The 19,988-nt window shown below is 47.1% G+C and overlaps 1 protein-coding gene and 1 long non-coding RNA gene across 3 annotated transcripts in view; one reads left to right on the top strand and one right to left on the bottom strand.

The window, feature by feature from the left end:
• LOC103460131 (multiple epidermal growth factor-like domains protein 11) overlaps positions 1–19,988 on the bottom strand; it is a 114,993-nt gene that overhangs the window by 78,951 nt on the left and 16,054 nt on the right. For both annotated transcript variants that reach the window (XM_081605650.1, XM_081605652.1), the window contains exons 3-4: positions 3,732–3,856; positions 2,718–2,819 (exon numbers count right to left, since the gene is read on the bottom strand). In XM_081605650.1, the coding sequence (XP_081461776.1) occupies positions 2,718–2,819; positions 3,732–3,838 (209 nt within the window). In that variant the 5' untranslated portion in view covers positions 3,839–3,856. The remainder of the gene's footprint in view (positions 1–2,717; positions 2,820–3,731; positions 3,857–19,988) is intronic.
• Positions 4,469–6,398, top strand: LOC145551008 (uncharacterized). Its single transcript, XR_014086769.1, has 3 exons — positions 4,469–5,917; positions 6,030–6,105; positions 6,222–6,398. It is a non-coding gene; the product is annotated as an uncharacterized LOC145551008 (long non-coding RNA).

Here is a 19,988-nt window from a genome sequence, read left to right as displayed (position 1 = left end):
AAATGAATGGAAGTCAATGGAATGTCCCTGTTGGATAGCTGCGTTAGACTGCGTGTGTGTGTGTGTGTGTGTGTGCGTGTGTGCGTGTGCGCGCGCGTGTGCGTGTGCGCGTGCGTGTGCGTGTGTGTGTGTGTGCGTGTGCGTGTGTGTGTGGAATGAACTGTGAAAATGATCTCAGAAATATTCTCACTCATATTTTCTGGGTTCTGTCAGAAGAAGCTAAATACCCAATTTGAAGCGGATTCCTTGAATCCGACCGTCAGCAGAGCTGGAGAATCGTTGGTGACAGGAAAGTCTGGGACGGAAACTGAAATGTTGAATCAGTCCTCGCTCTCCTCACGTTGCGAAACACTTTTCTTATTATTTCTATTTTTACTCTGCTTCAGTGTTTAAACCTTGGGGTTCTGCTTGATCACAAACATTCCCTGAAAATGTCTCCAATCAGAAGAAAGAGTCTTTTCAACAGAAACTCTTTGAACGTCCATGATGAGGCCTGAAGGGCTTCGCTGGAGGTCGGCTGAGCTCTGCTCGTCTTTCTGCTCAGCCGATAGAAACGTGGAATTAAAAACTCCACACTGGCAGAAAACCTGGGCAAAGCGAAGACGCCTTCGTCAGAACGCCAGCATCAGCTGCTCACTTCCTGTGGGACGAAAACAGCCAGGAAGTAATGAAGCATTTGATGGAGACTTGCTAAGACGCTGGAACGGCTGAATAAAGGAAGCGAAGCAGGAGCTGCAGAAAGTTTCACCAATAAAACAGATTCTTTCACTTTTCAGCCTCAAACTGTGACGTTTTGATGTGATTTTAGGACGGATGAACCCAGGAGGCATGTGGAAGGAGACGGCCTGCTAGCCGGAGACCGAGCCTGAGTCTGGACACGCAGTGAGGCACGGTGGTGGCAGCATCAGGCTGTGGGAAGCTAGTCAAGAGTTAAATTCAGGAGGATCCTGGGTTTCAGCAGGACAACCCGCCTGAACATGCAGCCAGAGATGAGAAGGGATGGTTTAGAGCAGAAAAGATTAATGTGTTAGAACGGCCTAGTCAAAGTCCAGACCTAAATTCAGAAGAAAATCTGTGGTAAGACTTGAAAACGGATGATCTGCATCCAGTCTGACTGAGATTGAGATGTTTCAGTCTGTAGACGCACAAACCTGGAGACAGAATATAAATGCCTGCCACACTTTTTAGATTTTTATTTATTCTTTTTTTATTAAAGGAGCCTTTGTGTTTTCTCAGTTTTTTTTCTGTTGGGATCCTTTAAGGGTTTCTGCAGGTTCCATCAACTCAAATTTAAAACTTTTTAAGAGCATTATGAAAGAAAATTAAGACTAAATCTGCAGTAACCCAGTGGTTCCAGAGTTAGACTGTGGCTCTGTGGTTGAACGACGCCCCCTTTAGGGGGCGCGCCCCACAGTTTGGGAACCTCTGCACTAACCCATGATCAAAGCAAAAGAGCTAGCAAGGCTATGCTATGCTAGCAGTGAGTGACAGAACGCAGTAAAGATGTCTGAGTTTGACCCAAACTTTTACCTGACAGAAATATGATAAATTTTGACAAAATGTAAAACCTGATTAAAGCATTTAAGGCCAAATTACTGTTTTCAATTATTTAAGACTTTTTAAGGCTCAATGGACACCCTGGACAGGAAATGCTCCCTCGTGTTTTTCTGGATTATTTGGGAGTGTTGGGACTATTGGGAGTGTTGGGAGCATTGGGAGCGTTGGGACTATTGGGAGTGTTGGGAGCGTTGGGAACGTTGGGAGCGTTGGGAGCGTTGGGAGCGTTGGGAGCGTTGGGAACGTTGGGAGCGTTGGGACTATTGGGAATGTTGGGAACGTTGGGAGTGTTGGGAGCGTTGGGAACGTTGGGAGCGTTGGGAGCGTTGGGAACGTTGGGAGCATTGGGAGCGTTGGGACTATTGGGAGTGTTGGGAGCGTTGGGACTATTGGGAGTGTTGGGAGCGTTGGGAACGTTGGGAGCATTGGGAGCGTTGGGACTATTGGGAGTGTTGGGAGCATTGGGAGCGTTGGGACTATTGGGAGTGTTGGGAACGTTGGGAGTGTTGGGAGCGTTGGGAACGTTGGGAGCGTTGGGAGCGTTGGGAACGTTGGGAGCATTGGGACTATTGGGAATGTTGGGAACGTTGGGAGTGTTGGGAGCGTTGGGAACGTTGGGAGCGTTGGGAGCGTTGGGAGCATTGGGAGCGTTGGGACTATTGGGAGTGTTGGGAGCGTTGGGACTATTGGGAGTGTTGGGAGCGTTGGGAACGTTGGGAGCATTGGGAGCGTTGGGACTATTGGGAGTGTTGGGAGCATTGGGAGCGTTGGGACTATTGGGAGTGTTGGGAACGTTGGGAGCATTGGGACTATTGGGAATGTTGGGAACGTTGGGAGCGTTGGGAGTGTTGGGAATGTTGGGAGTGTTGGGAGCGTTGGGAACGTTGGGAGCATTGGGAGCGTTGGGACTATTGGGAGTGTTGGGAGCGTTGGGACTATTGGGAGTGTTGGGAGCGTTGGGAACGTTGGGAGCATTGGGAGCGTTGGGACTATTGGGAGTGTTGGGAGCGTTGGGAGCGTTGGGACTATTGGGAGTGTTGGGAGCGTTGGGAACGTTGGGAGCATTGGGACTGTTGGGAATGTTGGGAATGTTGGGAGCGTTGGGAGTGTTGGGAATGTTGGGAGTGTTGGGAGCGTCGGGAACGTCCTGGTGTTCCTACCTGTGTTTGGTGCATTTGAACCAGTTGAGGATGTCGGTGCAGCGGGTGTAGTAGACCTGGTCGAACGGATGGGCGTAGGATTCCTGCACGGTGACGGCGTAGCTGCAGAAGAAGAACCACCATCATGTTAGAGCAGGGTGTCCAAAGTGAGGCACGGGGGCCGTTTGCGGCCCTGTGAGTAGTTTCAAGTGGCCCTGGATGCAGATTAGGAACAGCACAGCTGAAGACGGAGAATTTTTCTGTTTCTCTTTGTATGAAACTTTCAATTAGAAATTTATATCTAGTATTAACTTTTAGGAACAAAACTAATGTTTTACTTCTAATGGACTAGATAGTTTTTCACATTTTTATTCCTTCTGTATCCCACAATAATTCTGAAAATTGGTAATAATGAGCTGCAGGCCGAAGATCTCCAGTGACTTTTTACTCAAAAACAGACTCAGTCACAGCCAATCATTAAATCCACTTAAAGGTTTTCAAAGATGGCTCTTATTGTTGTTTCTGGGAATAAACCAAAAATAATATTGTGACTGACAAGTTAGGAAACTGCAAATTAAAATACAAGCCAATTTGTTGCTCAGCAGGTAAAGAGAAAAGAATTCACAAAATTATTTAAGCACAAAGTTTGGACACCTCAGAGTTCGAGGTTTCCGTCTGAAAACGTCCAGCATTCCCGGGAAGGTTTTAGTGGAACTGAGGCTTCAGAAGGAAATTCCCTTTAAACGGACCAGCAGGAAGGGAAACATGAAGAGAAAACTGGAATCATGTTTGCAGCCAATATCCATTTGGAAAATTCCCATCGATCAGAACCGGCTCTGGGATTTTTTTGTCCCAGAAGTCCGAGCTCGCTGCCACCGTTTGGAATTTACGGCCTCCATCTGCCCCCCTCTGCCCGCGCCGTAAACCTTTTCCCTTCTGCATCCGGCTTTTGGCAGAACTCCCCGACTCTGATTTGTGGCAGGGAGTCCATTAGAGCGCCGGGGCGGTTCCGACCGGCGCTAAATCAGAACTGACCTCTCCCAGTGGCTGCACACGTTGGGGTCATCGGGGTTGAGGGTTCGAACCCCGGAGACGAAGCCGAGGCACAGCAGAGTGAGGCGCGGAGAAAAGCCGACCCCCATCGTCCTCCTCCCTCCGTCCTGCAGGGGTCAGCGCAGACAGGAAGTTCATTTACACCATGTATTATTAATACAATCATATATGAACTTTAGTAAAGACAGAAGCAGAGCAAAGGTTTCTTCAACTTCCTTCATCCCAGATGACCCAAAATGGCCTCCAGTGATGATGTCATCAAAGCTCCTCCCACCTGGATGATCTCAGAAACTAAAACTTGGCTTCAGCTTCAGATCGTTTTCATCTCCAGTCGCATTTCTGCCTCTTTCTGATGTAAATAATGAAGAAAGTCAGAAAAGAATCGACTCCATTGCAATTATTGTCTAATCTGCTTCTGATTGGCTGATCAGGACCTCCTGACGGCTCCTTCTCCAAAAGCTGCAAAGTCAAAGTGAAATGGTACCAGAACCAGGAAGAAACAATCCCAGCTGAGTCCAAACTGCCTAATTCTGTAAACAGAAAATTCCACTTTTACCCCTTCAGATTTAAGGAGCAGAAGTTGATTCCGTCTCTCCTGGTGCTGAGTTACGGTTGGGATAAAACATATTCTCATGTTCTGTTTGGATCATATTTTCCAGTCGGTTTAGTTTTTCCTATCCTAGTACATTTTCTGCAATCGTCCCTTTAAAATCTCCTGCTCTTCCAAAAGCTCCAGAGGAGCCATGTTGGGAAGTCGCCCCAACACGGCTCCTCTGTTAACCCTTTAACGTTTCTACCAGCGTTGCTCTGAGCAGCAGCTCCTGTAATGAGCTCCGCAGCTGGTTGCTAATTGCTGCTGGCTAGTCTGAAGGAGCTGCGCGGGGGAGGAGCTGCGCCTCGAAGGCGGGGCTAGGTCCACCCAGGCGTTTTAACAGCCGGCTGGTTGCCATGGAGATGAAATGACTTCTCAAACGTAAAAGAATCAAAGCAACACTCCAGGTTCGTTATTAATGAATAAAATTATAACATGATGTAAAAATGAAAAATCGTCAATTTGACACAATGCTGCCCCTTTAAATCATTTCCTGTTGTTCGCTCCTAAACTTTTCCTCTCAGAGTAACGCTGTCCAGAAACTAGAGAAACATTTTACTCATCGATTAAAAATGACTCACATCAGATTTTACAGGTTTTGCTTTTCAGGCTCATTTTGTTTCTTAAATCGACCAAAAGAAAAAAACTAGAAATGACACAAAAAGAAAAATATTCCCGCTGTATTGAAAGCAGCATGAATTTTAAAATGTAATTCCACCAATTTTGTGAAAGTGGAGCAGAATAATAAACTGTTGAGGGACGTGAAATTACAGGCTGCGGTTCTGGGAAAAGAAGGAAACACGAACCAGAATCCTCCAGAGTGGATCCGAGCAGAAACTTTATGGACAACATAAAACCAGAGCCGCTCATCGTCCCTTTCGTAACCGCCTCGCAGTGACTTCCGCTCATGCTGGGCGGATCAGCGCCGTTACGGGGAACCGGGGGGGATTCAGGTGTTTCCTTCAGGAAGCTGCGCTGGCCTGCAGGCCGTGACATGCGCAGTCCCGACATCCCATCATTAACCTGAGCGCCGCCGCGAGGCAAACACTGACGCTGTCTGTTCCCCGACAGGTGAGGCGCAGGTGGAGCAGCCAATCAGCTGCTGCATGACGAAACAGCCCAAACTCTTTACTTAATGATACAAAGACGGCGTCTGAAATCTAGAAAGGCGGAAATTTAAATAGATTTTAGTTTAAATTTGATGCCGGCAGCAAGTTTTTTTTTAAAAAGTTGGGACAGCGGCATGTTTACCACCGAGTTGCATCAGCTGGAGGTGAAGCTGGGAGCCGCTGCTGTCCTGCTCAGGTTTCCAAAATCACGGAGCAAATGATGCAGCAGCTTACAAATCATTACAACAAACGCATGTGGAAGATTGGACTTTATTTGCAAAATGAACATTCATCAGGTTCTCTTTTACTGCTTTTTGAAAATTCAGAGAAAATTCCTGCAGGGTTTCAGTTCGTTTCTCCTAAAGATTCAATTAGAAAACCAACAGAACCGGATCTGGAACGTTCTGCCTGAGCAAAACGGAACGTGACCAATCTGCTCCAGATTCCCGCAGCTGATGCTTTTTACGGTAATAAGACATTCAGCAATTCAACATTCAAATTAATAATCAGTAATTCCGAGCTGATTCCTGCAGATTACATGTTTTTTACGGATTCTGCACATTTTCTAACTTTTATCAGCAGCGTCTTCATCACCCAAGGACAGTAAGACTGCAGAGGACTGCTGCCTGTGATTAACTCCCTGCAGCTCCCACAGGTAGGAGCGTCCACCTCCAGATTCAGCGCAGATTATTGGGGATGATTAAACTCTCAGTCAGCAGCAGACACTTGTGTTTTTACCTGAGCTCGGCCATTTTTTATCTCCAACAACAGGGCGATGTTTAAAAAGCGAACCTGAGATTCTCACCCATCACAGATCAGCTGCAGGATGACGAACCCGGAGCAGGAAGTCATCTGTTCACCAACCGGCCGGGAGCAGATTAAATACATGTTTACAGTTTGTCTCATGTTGTAACTTTTCCTTAGCTGGACCCAGAAACCCGTCCTGCTGCGGAGACAGACGCTGCCTGAACCTCCAGGATCTCAGGAAGAATCAGCCGACAGCGGTTCTGTTCCAGTGATCCAGTCAGTTCAGCTCCTCATGAACCCATTTCCAGTCTGAATGTGTCACAGCTTCCACTTCAAACTACAAGCAGCTAACGGCTAGAATGCTAACAGTTAGCTCTGGGTCACTGTATCCATCCCTCCCTGACCTCTGACCTCTTCCTCCCAGAGGAGCAGCAGTATGTCAGACTGAGTTCTGATGGGTCCAAAGTTCTTCAGAACCTGGAGTAACTCTGCAGAAGTTAGTTAACAGATGAATAAATTCCTCAGATGGTTTTACTTTTCCATCGTGGATCGTTTTAGTCGCAGCAACACGTTTCAAATCCATCCGGCTGCTCATTTTAACGCCAGAGGAGCCTTTCAGAAGCTAGCTGCTGTTAGCCTAGCCTACCTGTTAGCCTAGCCTACCTGTTAGCATCATTTGTCTGTTAGCCTAGCCTACCTATTAGCCTAACCTACCTGTTAACCTCACTTGTCTGTTAGCCTAGCCTACCTGTTAGCCTAACCTACCTGTTAACCTCACTCTCTGTTAGCCTAGCCTACCTGTTAGCCTAGCCTACCTGTTAACCTCACTTGTCGTTTCTGCTGCTGCTCTTCATAAGCAGCAACTCAGAGCGACAGGAAGTCAATAAAAACAGGTAGGCTAGGCTAACAGGTAGCCTAGCCTACCTGTTAGCCTCACTTGTCTGTTAGCCTAGCCTACCTGTTAGCCTCACTTGTCTGTTAGCCTAGCCTACCTGTTAGCCTCACTTGTCTGTTAGCCTAGCCTTCCTGTTAGCCATGCTTCATTCGTCTCATCAGCTGGAGGTTTTCTTTCAGTCCGACTGTGAGCAGCAGCCAGAACCTGGGTTCTGACCCGGTTCTGTTTCCCAGCAGCCAGACTCTCTGCTGCCAAAGCAGCTCTGATCTCATTTCTCACTGCCTGCTGTTTATTACAGTAAATGGAGAAATAAAAACTCGTTTCTGCTGCTGCTCTTCATAAGCAGCAACTCAGAGCGACAGGAAGTCAATAAAAACCGGATTATTGTGGGTCAAACCGGATCCCTGCTGGGGGTCTGGGCCCAGATAGGCGTCCACTTAGCGCCTGCAGGACCCGGGACACGATTCAACATATTTACAGGAAACTCACATCATTTACTAGATTTTTCTTCAAAACATTCTTCTTTCAGATTTTGTGACGCTTAAATAGTCTTTAAATCTTATTTTTTTATGTTAAAATAATTTGAAAAAAAGAGGAAAAATAAAATCTTTTAAAAGAAATTAAGATTGAAAAGATAATTCAAAAAATGGAAAAATAAAATCTGAAAACATAATTTGAAAAATAAAATCCTAAAAAAAATTTTTAAACAAAATTGAAAAATAAAATCTGAAAAACTTTAAAAAAATCTTAGATCATTTGAAAATAAAAAACTGGCAAACTAACGTTATATATAACTATCTGAAAATACTCTCAAAACATACTTTGAGAAGTTTTTCAAAGTTTCATTTTTGACAATAATTTTGTAATAAATGTCTCTAAATATCAGCATTGTGTAAAAACCAGGTGGTCTAAAGAGAAGAAGAACTGGGTTCGTCTTCCCGTTTCCTGATCAGGAAAGCTTCATGGAGGAAGAATCTGAGCCTCGGAGACGTAAGCAGGAAAAGGCAGAAGTCAGCAGCACTTCAACTCACACTGAAGAAAATCAGCTTTCATCACAGGAAATGGCCAGAGCGTCCCGCAGGCTGTAATGAAACAGCAGAGGTCACGACCTCCAGCGGCGCTTCAGGAGATCCGAGCGGACAGAACCGGTCCCGGCTGGCGGTTCTGCTGCGGACCTTTAATATGTGACTCCATCGACCTGAACGCTCCCCAGCGAGCAACGCGGCGCTGATGGAGAGCGACAGCGTGCTGACAGAGACCGCTCAATCTCATCGACGCTACGCCGCCGCAGGCGGGCGATCCCCAGGGGCAGCTGCTGCACTGTGGCCCAGTCAAAGTAAAGGAGAGCAACTCCAACTCTCACTGCAAATACTAACGAGGACATGGAGATTTTACTTTGGTTCTAAAGGTTCTGGGTTTTTCATATTTTGTCTTATGTTTAATTAGTTTTTACAGTGCGTTTGCTAGTTGTTAGCAGTTATTAAATATTAAGTTTTTCTTAGTTGTACTTTCAGTTTCTTTATACTTTGTATGAAAAAGAGATTATAGGTAATTTGTGGAGACATGTCCTGACCATCACCACCCAATCTGAAGCACGGTGCTGGCAGCATCATGCTGTGGGGCTGCAGGAGGAACCGGTGCGCTTCGTTACACAGATGGAATCATGAGGAGATGATCGAAGCCAAACATCAGTCAGGACGTTAAAGCTCAGGTCCAAACGGGTCTGCAGCCCCACACTGCAAAAACACTAAATAGGACCAAGTTTTTTAGTTTTTAAGTGTAAATGTCTGAGAGGACCTGAAATGAGACAAAATTAACCTAAAAGTAACGAAAAACTGGAGCTTGTTTTACGTCAATAATTCCTTAATATTGATGAAAACTGGAAGATTATTTAACTTAAAACATGGAAAAATGTCCAGTTAAAAATGAAACAATCTGTTAGAGGAACTGAAACCTTTTAAAGAATTTCTGCCTTAAATTGAGTTTCTATTTGTTGCTGAATTGCCTTTACGAAAATAAACTAAGACATCTGAAACTAGATTTAAAAAACACCCGGATTAATTTGATGTTTTGCAGTGCAGAGGCTTCAGGAAAACGAAGTCCGGTTCGGAGGAACGGACCAGAACTTCTGACCGTGAACACATTAATCAGTCACTGATGTCATATAATTTATTCATCCATCCATTAAAATGGGCCTGAATGTCTCATTCAGTTTATTACAAATTAATTTAATATTTAACAAAAATAAAATCTGGATAAAACCAACAAAGCAGAACATCCAACATGGCGTCCAGCTGACAGAAATCAATAACTGATTAATCTGCAGATTATTTGATATTTTAACAGAAAGTTTCTGGTTGTCTTTATTCATTTAAAAAAATATTTCTCTGTTTTGTTCAGGAACTTTCTTCATCCTCTCTGCTGCACCACAAACTGTGATTTCCATCAAAGGTCTTCTTCAGCAGATTCTCTGTTTTTCTGGGTCCTTCTTCTCGCCTCTGCATGAATAATCCCAGAGTCCACGACTTTCCTGGGAGGTTTGTTTTTCATTTTCCACCAGTTTCAAGCTGCAGATAGAAACAAGAGAGCAGCAGCAGCAGCAGTCGGCTGTCAGGAAACGAGTCCATCATCCTGCAGCGTGTCCAGGCAGAGACGCTCCGTTTCCCTCCTGGACGTCCTGCTCCTGTTGAGACGCGCCAACCAAACCACCACTCCACTTCCTGTTGGAGAAAAATCTAACTTCCTCAGTTCACCGGAGAGAAACGGATCGTCTTCAGTTCACCGGAAAGAAACGGATCGTCTTCAGTTCACCGGAGAGAAACGGATCGTCTTCAGTTCACCGGAAAGAAACGGATCGTCTTCAGTTCACCGGTGAGAAACGGATCGTCTTCAGTTCACCAGAAAGAAACGGATCGTCTTCAGTTCACCGGAGAGAAACGGATCGTCTTCAGTTCACCGGAGAGAAACGGATCGTCTTCAGTTCACCGGAGAGAAACGGATCGTCTTCAGTTCACCGGAAAGAAACGGATCGTCTTCAGTTCACCGGAAAGAAACGGATCGTCTTCAGTTCACCGGAAAGAAACGGATCGTCTTCAGTTCACCGGAAAGAAACGGATCGTCTTCAGTTCACCGGAGAGAAACGGATCGTCTTCAGTTCACCGGAGAGAAACGGATCGTCTTCAGTTCACCGGAGAGAAACGGATCGTCTTCAGTTCACCGGAAAGAAACGGATCGTCTTCAGTTCACCGGAAAGAAACGGATCGTCTTCAGTTCACCGGAAAGAAACGGATCGTCTTCAGTTCACCGGAAAGAAACGGATCGTCTTCAGTTCACCGGAAAGAAACGGATCGTCTTCAGTTCACCGGAAAGAAACGGATCGTCTTCAGTTCACCGGAAAGAAACGGATCGTCTTCAGTTCACCGGAAAGAAACGGATCGTCTTCAATTCACCGGAAAGAAACGGATCGTCTTCAGTTCACCGGAAAGAAACGGATCGTCTTCAGTTCACCGGTGAGAAACGGATCGTCTTCAGTTCACCAGAAAGAAACGGATCGTCTTCAGTTCACCGGAAAGAAACGGATCGTCTTCAGTTCACCGGAGAGAAACGGATCGTCTTCAGTTCACCGGAGAGAAACGGATCGTCTTCAGTTCACCGGAGAGAAACGGATCGTCTTCAGTTCACCGGAGAGAAACGGATCGTCTTCAGTTCACCGGAAAGAAACGGATCGTCTTCAGTTCACCGGAAAGAAACGGATCGTCTTCAGTTCACCGGAGAGAAACGGATCGTCTTCAGTTCACCGGAAAGAAACGGATCGTCTTCAGTTCACCGGAAAGAAACGGATCGTCTTCAGTTCACCGGAGAGAAACGGATCGTCTTCAGTTCACCGGAGAGAAACGGATCGTCTTCAGTTCACCGGAAAGAAACGGATCGTCTTCAGTTCACCGGAAAGAAACGGATCGTCTTCAGTTCACCGGAGAGAAACGGATCGTCTTCAGTTCACCGGAGAGAAACGGATCGTCTTCAGTTCACCGGAGAGAAACGGATCGTCTTCAGTTCACCGGAAAGAAACGGATCGTCTTCAGTTCACCGGAAAGAAACGGATCGTCTTCAGTTCACCGGAAAGAAACGGATCGTCTTCAATTCACCGGAAAGAAACGGATCGTCTTCAGTTCACCGGAAAGAAACGGATCGTCTTCAGTTCACCGGAAAGAAACGGATCGTCTTCAGTTCACCGGTGAGAAACGGATCGTCTTCAGTTCACCAGAAAGAAACGGATCGTCTTCAGTTCACCGGAGAGAAACGGATCGTCTTCAGTTCACCGGAGAGAAACGGATCGTCTTCAGTTCACCGGAAAGAAACGGATCGTCTTCAGTTCACCGGAGAGAAACGGATCGTCTTCAGTTCACCGGAGAGAAACGGATCGTCTTCAGTTCACCGGAGAGAAACGGATCGTCTTCAGTTCACCGGAGAGAAACGGATCGTCTTCAGTTCACCGGAGAGAAACGGATCGTCTTCAGTTCACCGGAGAGAAACGGATCGTCTTCAGTTCACCGGAGAGAAACGGATCGTCTTCAGTTCACCGGAGAGAAACGGATCGTCTTCAGTTCACCGGAAAGAAACGGATCGTCTTCAGTTCACCGGAAAGAAACGGATCGTCTTCAGTTCACCGGAGAGAAACGGATCGTCTTCAGTTCACCGGAGAGAAACGGATCGTCTTCAGTTCACCGGAGAGAAACGGATCGTCTTCAGTTCACCGGAGAGAAACGGATCGTCTTCAGTTCACCGGAGAGAAACGGATCGTCTTCAGTTCACCGGAGAGAAACGGATCGTCTTCAGTTCACCGGAGAGAAACGGATCGTCTTCAGTTCACCGGAAAGAAACGGATCGTCTTCAGTTCACCGGAAAGAAACGGATCGTCTTCAGTTCACCGGAAAGAAACGGATCGTCTTCAGTTCACCGGAGAGAAACGGATCGTCTTCAGTTCACCGGAGAGAAACGGATCGTCTTCAGTTCACCAGACAGAAACGGATCGTCTCTCAATACGGCCAAAACGTTTCCGATCCGAGACTGAAACCAGAAAGTTTAATTAGTGAACGACGTCTTCCTGCTTACACGACGCGACGTCCCGCTTCTATTAGCCGCTCTTCAAAACAGGAAAGACAAGAGAAGATCCGGTCTCCATGACAACAAGATGCTGGTTGTTAATCAGCTCTACCATCACAAATCCTCAGATTTTCCTGTTTATCAGCATTTAACTGCACAGCAGCGACGTGACGTTCAAGAACAATCCGACTGTTTAGATACAAGCAGTTAATAGTTTATTAAGTGTTCAAGCTGGTTACTACTTTATTCATTCCAGTTAACAAAAATGCTCTAATTTTGGTTTAATTAGTTTTATGATAACTTTGATAAATTCACCAGTCCAACCAGTCCCTCCAGTCCAACCAGTCCCTCCAGTCCAACCAGTCCCATCAGTCCCATCAGTCCCTCCAGTCCCATCAGTCCAACCAGTCCCTCCAGTCCAACCAGTCCCATCAGTCCCATCAGTCCAACCAGTCCCTCCAGTCCAACCAGTCCCATCAGTCCCATCAGTCCCTCCAGTCCCATCAGTCCAACCAGTCCCTCCAGTCCCTCCAGTCCCATCAGTCCCATCAGTCCAACCAGTCCCATCAGTCCAACCAGTCCCTCCAGTCCCACCAGTCCCTCCAGTCCAACCAGTCCCATCACTCCCACCAGTCCCCCTGATGGTGTCTGAACGCGCTGACCTTTTCCTGCGCTGTGCCTTTAAGGGCTGCTGTCGCCCTGGCAGCGCACCAAGCTGTGAAATCACCCTAATCCGGCTGTTCACTCTTCATCCAGCTGATCAATGGCCGCCTCTGGACGGAGGAGCTGAGGATGGAAGGATGCTATCGACGCCGTGGAGCGGCTCGATAAATGGATTCCTTCAGTCCCCTCTATCTTTAAGACACGCTGCCTTTATTGATCCAGGGCTCCTTGCATCTCACTGCAAATGGTTTTCAAATATTAGCTCTTATTAAACTTGCTAAGCAGGCCACACAACAGCCAAGAAATCTCCACAGGCCAAATAAAGTCCGAAATGAGAACTTTCTCCGATCCGCTGCTGAATCTGTAATGAGCTGCGAGGCTTTAAGGAGAAGCTCAGTCGACTCCTGCAGGAGGAAACAAGAAGCCAGACGTCACAACCGGGATGCAGCAGAGCCGGAAAAACCTAAAATACTCGAAGAAAACCAAAACAAACAGGAGGAGGGAATAATCCTGGCGGGAAAACAACAGATTTACAGCAGATGATGCAACTGGAGGCTTATTTTACTTGTCTGGAGTCGAAACCTGCAGAACGATGCTCTGCTGCAGCCTGAACGCGCCCTGCATCAGAACCTGGAACCGGGTCGGAATGGACCGGAACCGGGCAGGACGGCATCAGGAAGCCGATAGTCTGCAGGATGACTAGGCATCAGGCTTTATTACCCGACATGATGCAGCATTTACCCTCCGATTCGTCCAGGTTTTGTTTTTGCATTTAAATATTTAAAGTCAATAAACTAAATACAAGACAGAAAATAAAGAAAATAATACAGAGAGCCGTTTTCAAATTAGACTTGGTTTGATCAGAGGTAAAAACTCCATCATCTGCTCCACCTCCAGCTGCTCTGAGTCAAACCAACCTGTTCCCCTCCTGGCCTGTGGGGGCGCTGCACCAACAACCACTGAAGGAAACGACACAAAAACCTCTGAAGACGCTGAGAGCAACTTCCTTCTTCACCAGATGGAAACAAGATGGAGGATTTTAGCGGTTGGAGGATTTCTCTTTAGGCTAAAGACCAGGAGCCATTTCTGCTGCTAGCGCTAGGCTAACACGTTAGCTTTGGTTGGATTTACCCAGAATGCCCTGCTCTGTAGTCCACTTCCTGTTTTTGGAGCGGCCTCTGTTCACATTGGTTGGTTTGACTCAGAGCAGCTGAAAGGGAAGAAATGTTGAAGTTTTGGTTCCGATCGGAGCGTCTGCCGGACCCTCAGGAGGAAAACCTCCTGAAAACCATCAAGTCCTCCGCTGACGGTTCGATTCAGCATCTGCAACGAGGTTTCAAACACTTCTGCTGCAGAAACCTGGATGAAAGGCAGGAAAAGGCAGCAGCAGACTGTGTTTAAATTCCGCCTCCATTTGTGAAGCTTCATGTCAGGAAATGTTTTATTTGCCTTTAATCAAATGTTCAGTTTCTGCTCCGTCTCCAGACACAACAGTGCGGTCTTCCCTGGGGGAGGAAGCGGCCTGGAGTCATTCAGGCTAATGTACAGTGAAGGAAACAAAGGCTCCTCTGCTGGAGTCAGGGACAAAGCAGTGAAAGGCTTTTTAGGAGGAACACGCTCCAAAGCAGAGCGCTGAGGAAGCAGTTCTTCCCGGCTGAAAAGCATCCATCTCCATGTAAACATGTTACACAACAGCAGAGCCAATCCCACAAATGGCCGCAGCACAGAGCCGCGGCCGGCTGAATGTTCGCCGGCAGGAAAACCTCCCCAACAAACCAGCAGCTGCCGGAGAACTCGGCCATCATTCACGCTCCACTTGGAAAACATCTGCAAGGAGCAGCGGCTCGAGTGCTTCCGTTTTCATGGAGACGAAATGAAGCTACGTGGTTTTATGAAGCTACCTGGTTTAATGAAGCTCCGTGGTTTAATGAAGCTACCTGGTTTCTTGAAGCTACATGGTTTAATGAAGCTACGTGGTTTAAAGCTGCGTGGTTTAATGAAGCTACCTGGTTTAAAGCTACGTGGTTTAATGAAGCTACGTGGTTTAATGAAGCTACGCGGTTTAATGAAGCTGCGTGGTTTAATGAAGCTACGCGGTTTAATGAAGCTACGTGGTTTAATGAAGCTACGTGGTTTAAAGCTACCTGGTTTAAAGCTACGTGGTTTAATGAAGCTACGTGGTTTAATGAAGCTACGTGGTTTTATGAAGCTACGTGGTTTAATGAAGCTACGTGGTTTAATGAAGCTACGTGGTTTAATGAAGCTACGTGGTTTAATGAAGCTACGTGGTTTAATGAAGCTGCGTGGTTTAATGAAGCTACGTGGTTTAAAGCTGCGTGGTTTAAAGCTGCCTGGTTTAAAGAAGCTACGTGGTTTAATGAAGCTACGTGGTTTAATGAAGCTACGTGGTTTAATGAAGCTACGTGGTTTTATGAAGCTACGTGGTTTAATGAAGCTACGTGGTTTAATGAAGCTACATGGTTTTATGAAGCTGCCTGGTTTAAAGCTGCCTGGTTTTATGAAGCTACGTGGTTTAATGAAGCTACGTGGTTTAATGAAGCTACGTGGTTTAATGAAGCTACGTGGTTTTATGAAGCTACGTGGTTTTATGAAGCTACGTGGTTTTATGAAGCTACGTGGTTTTATGAAGCTGCGTGGTTTAAAGCTACGTGGTTTAATGAAGCTACGTGGTTTAATGAAGCTACGTGGTTTTATGAAGCTGCCTGGTTTAAAGCTACGTGGTTTAATGAAGCTACGTGGTTTAATGAAGCTACGTGGTTTTATGAAGCTACGTGGTTTTATGAAGCTACGTGGTTTAAAGCTGCCTGGTTTAAAGAAGCTACGTGGTTTAATGAAGCTACGTGGTTTAATGAAGCTACGTGGTTTAATGAAGCTACGTGGTTTTATGAAGCTACGTGGTTTAATGAAGCTACGTGGTTTTATGAAGCTACGTGGTTTTATGAAGCTACGTGGTTTAATGAAGCTACATGGTTTAATGAAGCTACGTGGTTTAATGAAGCTACGTGGTTTAATGAAGCTACGTGGTTTAATGAAGCTACGTGGTTTTATGAAGCTACGTGGTTTTATGAAGCTACGTGGTTTTATGAAGCTACGTGGTTTAAAGCTGCGTGGTTTAATGAAGCTACGTGGTTTAATGAAGCTACGTGGTTTAATGAAGCTACGTGGTTTAATGAAGCTACGTGGTTTTATGAAGCTACGTGGTTTTATGAAGCTACGTGGTTTAATGAAGCTACGTGGTTTAAAGCTGCGTGGTTTAATGAAGCTACGTGGTTTAATGAAGCTACGTGGTTTAATGAAGCTACGTGGTTTAATGAAGCTACCTGGTTTAATGAAGCTACGTGGTTTAATGAAGCTACGTGGTTTTATGAAGCTACGTGGTTTAATGAAGCTACGTGGTTTAATGAAGCTACGTGGTTTAATGAAGCTACGTGGTTTAATGAAGCTACGCGGTTTAATGAAGCTACGTGGTTTAATGAAGCTAAGCGGTTTTATGAAGCTACGCGGTTTTATGAAGCTACGTGGTTTAATGCTGCGTGGTTTAATGAAGCTACGCGGTTTAATGAAGCTACGTGGTTTAATGAAGCTACGTGGTTTAATGAAGCTACGCGGTTTAATGAAGCTGCGTGGTTTAATGAAGCTGCGTGGTTTAATGAAGCTGCGTGGTTTAATGAAGCTACGTGGTTTTATGAAGCTACGTGGTTTAAAGCTACGTGGTTTAATGAAGCTACGTGGTTTAATGAAGCTACGTGGTTTAATGAAGCTACGTGGTTTAAAGCTGCGTGGTTTAATGAAGCTACGTGGTTTAAAGCTACGTGGTTTAATGAAGCTACGTGGTTTAATGAAGCTACGCGGTTTAATGAAGCTACGTGGTTTAATGAAGCTAAGCGGTTTTATGAAGCTACGCGGTTTTATGAAGCTACGTGGTTTAATGCTGCGTGGTTTAATGAAGCTACGCGGTTTAATGAAGCTACGTGGTTTAATGAAGCTACGTGGTTTAATGAAGCTACGTGGTTTAATGAAGCTACGTGGTTTAATGAAGCTACGTGGTTTAATGAAGCTACGTGGTTTAAAGCTACGTGGTTTAATGAAGCTACGTGGTTTAATGAAGCTACGCGGTTTAATGAAGCTACGTGGTTTAATGAAGCTGCGTGGTTTAATGAAGCTAAGCGGTTTAATGAAGCTACGTGGTTTAAAGCTGCGTGGTTTAATGAAGCTACGTGGTTTAATGAAGCTACGTGGTTTAATGAAGCTACGTGGTTTAATGAAGCTACGTGGTTTAATGAAGCTACGTGGTTTAATGAAGCTAAGCGGTTTAATGAAGCTACGTGGTTTAAAGCTGCGTGGTTTAATGAAGCTAAGTGGTTTAATGAAGCTACGTGGTTTAATGAAGCTACATGGTTTAATGAAGCTGCCTGGTTTTATCCAGTGCATGGCGGAGCTCCAAACGCCTCATTCAGCCAGATAATGCCTGCGCCTCAACCTGCGCCTGTGCCTCAACCTGCGCCTGAAGTTTTCCGTTTCCATCCAACCTGGACGGGATTTTCTGATTCTCACGTTCGGGTGCAGTTTGATGTTTCTCTCTGAAACAGAAACAATCTGTTTTTATGCTTTTCGTTTTTATTTTTGTGAGATTTTTATCTGGTGAAATCACCAGGAACTCCCGGCTGTCAGACCGGTTAAACTTTAAATCCAAACAGAAACTGGACGCTTTTAAATAAAAAGACGTTTATTTTAATCCAGTTTATGTTACAGATGCTCTTATTGCCTTTTTAACACTTTTAAAGATGTTTGCATTGAACTTGTGAAGCATTTTGTTCAGATCCAACTGCTGGAAAAATGATGAATATGTTGAATTTCAGTGATTTTGGCTGTTTTGTTTGGTTCATGTTTCTCTATAAAAGCAAGACGGCGTTCCGGTTGCTTTGTGCTTCAGAGTGGAAACATTTCCCTGATCCCTGCGGCGATCCGGACCTGATCATTATTAGAAAACTATCTTCAGTAAAATATTTGTTCTGCTCTCTTCCTGTTGGAGGAGGAAGAAGTTTGTGTTGCATTATGAATTCATGGCCTGTCTCTGAGACCTTTAATATCCTCCCTCTGGTCACACCTTCCTTTATTATCACCCAGACGCATCTGGTGTTTTTATTCCTGCTTTCTGCCGTTTCCAACACTAAATGAGGTTTTCTGAGCCCAATCCGAACTCCAGGACCTGAATTAACACTCAAACGAACAAAACCTGACGTGCACTTTGTGCGCCGACACAATGTGGCGTGATTAGCGCCTGTTCTCTAGGACTGAAGTAAGAAAGCCCCACGCTTTTGCAGCTTTCAGCGGCTTGTTTTATTAAATGTCAGGCGATCGGACTCAGCAGGAGCGCTGCACGGAAATTAGGAAGACAAAGTGCAGCTGCAGGAGGGAAGCGGCTGGAAGCTCTGGAGGAGCTTCACAGGTTGGAGCAATTACTGGGATTGTTAGGAGAAGTTTCTGATTATTTACGCTGCTTTGGGTTGAGTTGGAGCTGCTGCCAACAGCCGGCGCCAACCGCACTTCCTGCCACCGTCAGATTCCCTCCGACCAGAGCAGCCGACCCGCTTCAGGAGCAGCCGACCCGCTTCAGGAGCCGACCCGCTTCAGCAGCAGCCGACCCGCTTCAGCAGCCGACCCAGCAGCCGACCCGCTTCGGCAGCCGACCAGCTTCGGCAGCAGCCGACCCGCTTCAGGAGCCGACCCAGCAGCCGACCAGCTTCGGCAGCCGACCCGCTTCGGCAGCCGACCAGCTTCGGCAGCAGCCGACCCGCTTCGGCAGCCGACCCGCTTCAGGAGCCGACCCAGCAGCCGACCAGCTTCGGCAGCCGACCAGCTTCGGCAGCAGCCGACCCGCTTCAGCAGCCGACCCGCTTCAGCAGCCGACCCGCTTCAGCAGCAGCCGACCCGCTTCGGCAGCCGACCCGCTTCAGGAGCCGACCCGCTTCAGCAGCAGCCGACCCGCTTCGGCAGCAGCCGACCCGCTTCAGCAGCAGCCGACCCGCTTCGGCAGCCGACCCGCTTCAGGAGCCGACCCGCTTCAGGAGCCGACCCGCTTCAGCAGCAGCCGACCCGCTTCGGCAGCCGACCCGCTTCAGGAGCCGACCCGCTTCAGGAGCCGACCCGCTTCAGCAGCAGCCGACCCGCTTCGGCAGCCGACCAGCTTCGGCAGCAGCCGACCAGCTTCGGCAGCCGACCCGCTTCGGCAGCCGACCCGCTTCGGCAGCCGACCCGCTTCGGCAGCCGACCCGCTTCAGCAGCCGACCCAGCAGCCGACCCGCTTCGGCAGCCGACCAGCTTCGGCAGCAGCCGACCCGCTTCGGCAGCCGACCCGCTTCAGGAGCCGACCCGCTTCAGCAGCAGCCGACCCGCTTCGGCAGCCGACCCGCTTCGGCAGCCGACCCGCTTCAGCAGCAGCCGACCCGCTTCGGCAGCCGACCCGCTTCAGCAGCAGCCGACCCGCTTCGGCAGCCGACCAGCTTCGGCAGCAGCCGACCCGCTTCGGCAGCCGACCCGCTTCGGCAGCAGCCGACCCGCTTCGGCAGCCGACCCGCTTCGGCAGCCCACCCGCTTCGGCAGCCGACCCGCTTCGGCAGCAGCCGACCCGCTTCGGCAGCCGACCCGCTTCAGGAGCAGCCGACCCGCCGGCCGGCCGGCTCGATGCCGCGCACTGTAAAACCTCACGGCCCCTCGCAGAGTTAATTAATAAACTGGAACACGATCGATCAGACGCTCCGCATAATGAGAGCAGCGACTGAACCAATTAATCAGAACCGGGTCAGAACCATCAGATCTTCACAACAAAGCGGCCTTCCAGAAATCTGACTCTTCGTCGTATTCTGACGTTTTTTCCTGATTTGACATTTTATTTGCATAATTATAAATTTTTCTCATAATATTGTGACTCATTTTCATGATTGTTTTTATTTTATTACAACTTAATTTCCATATTATCACATTTTTGATTTGTGTCATAATTTTCTTCAACTGAACAAAAACTGAAATTATCTTTGACCCTAAAGAGGAATGATCTAGAGTTACAGATCTAGATTAACACACAGCTTCAGTTCTCTCAGCTGGAAACC

Source organism: Poecilia reticulata, chromosome 3, assembly GCF_904066995.2.
Source record: "Poecilia reticulata chromosome 3, P_reticulata-male-v2, whole genome shotgun sequence".
NCBI lineage: Eukaryota > Metazoa > Chordata > Actinopteri > Cyprinodontiformes > Poeciliidae > Poecilia > Poecilia reticulata.
Note: the sequence above shows the minus strand (reverse complement) of the source record. Positions and strands in the feature narration are given on the sequence as shown.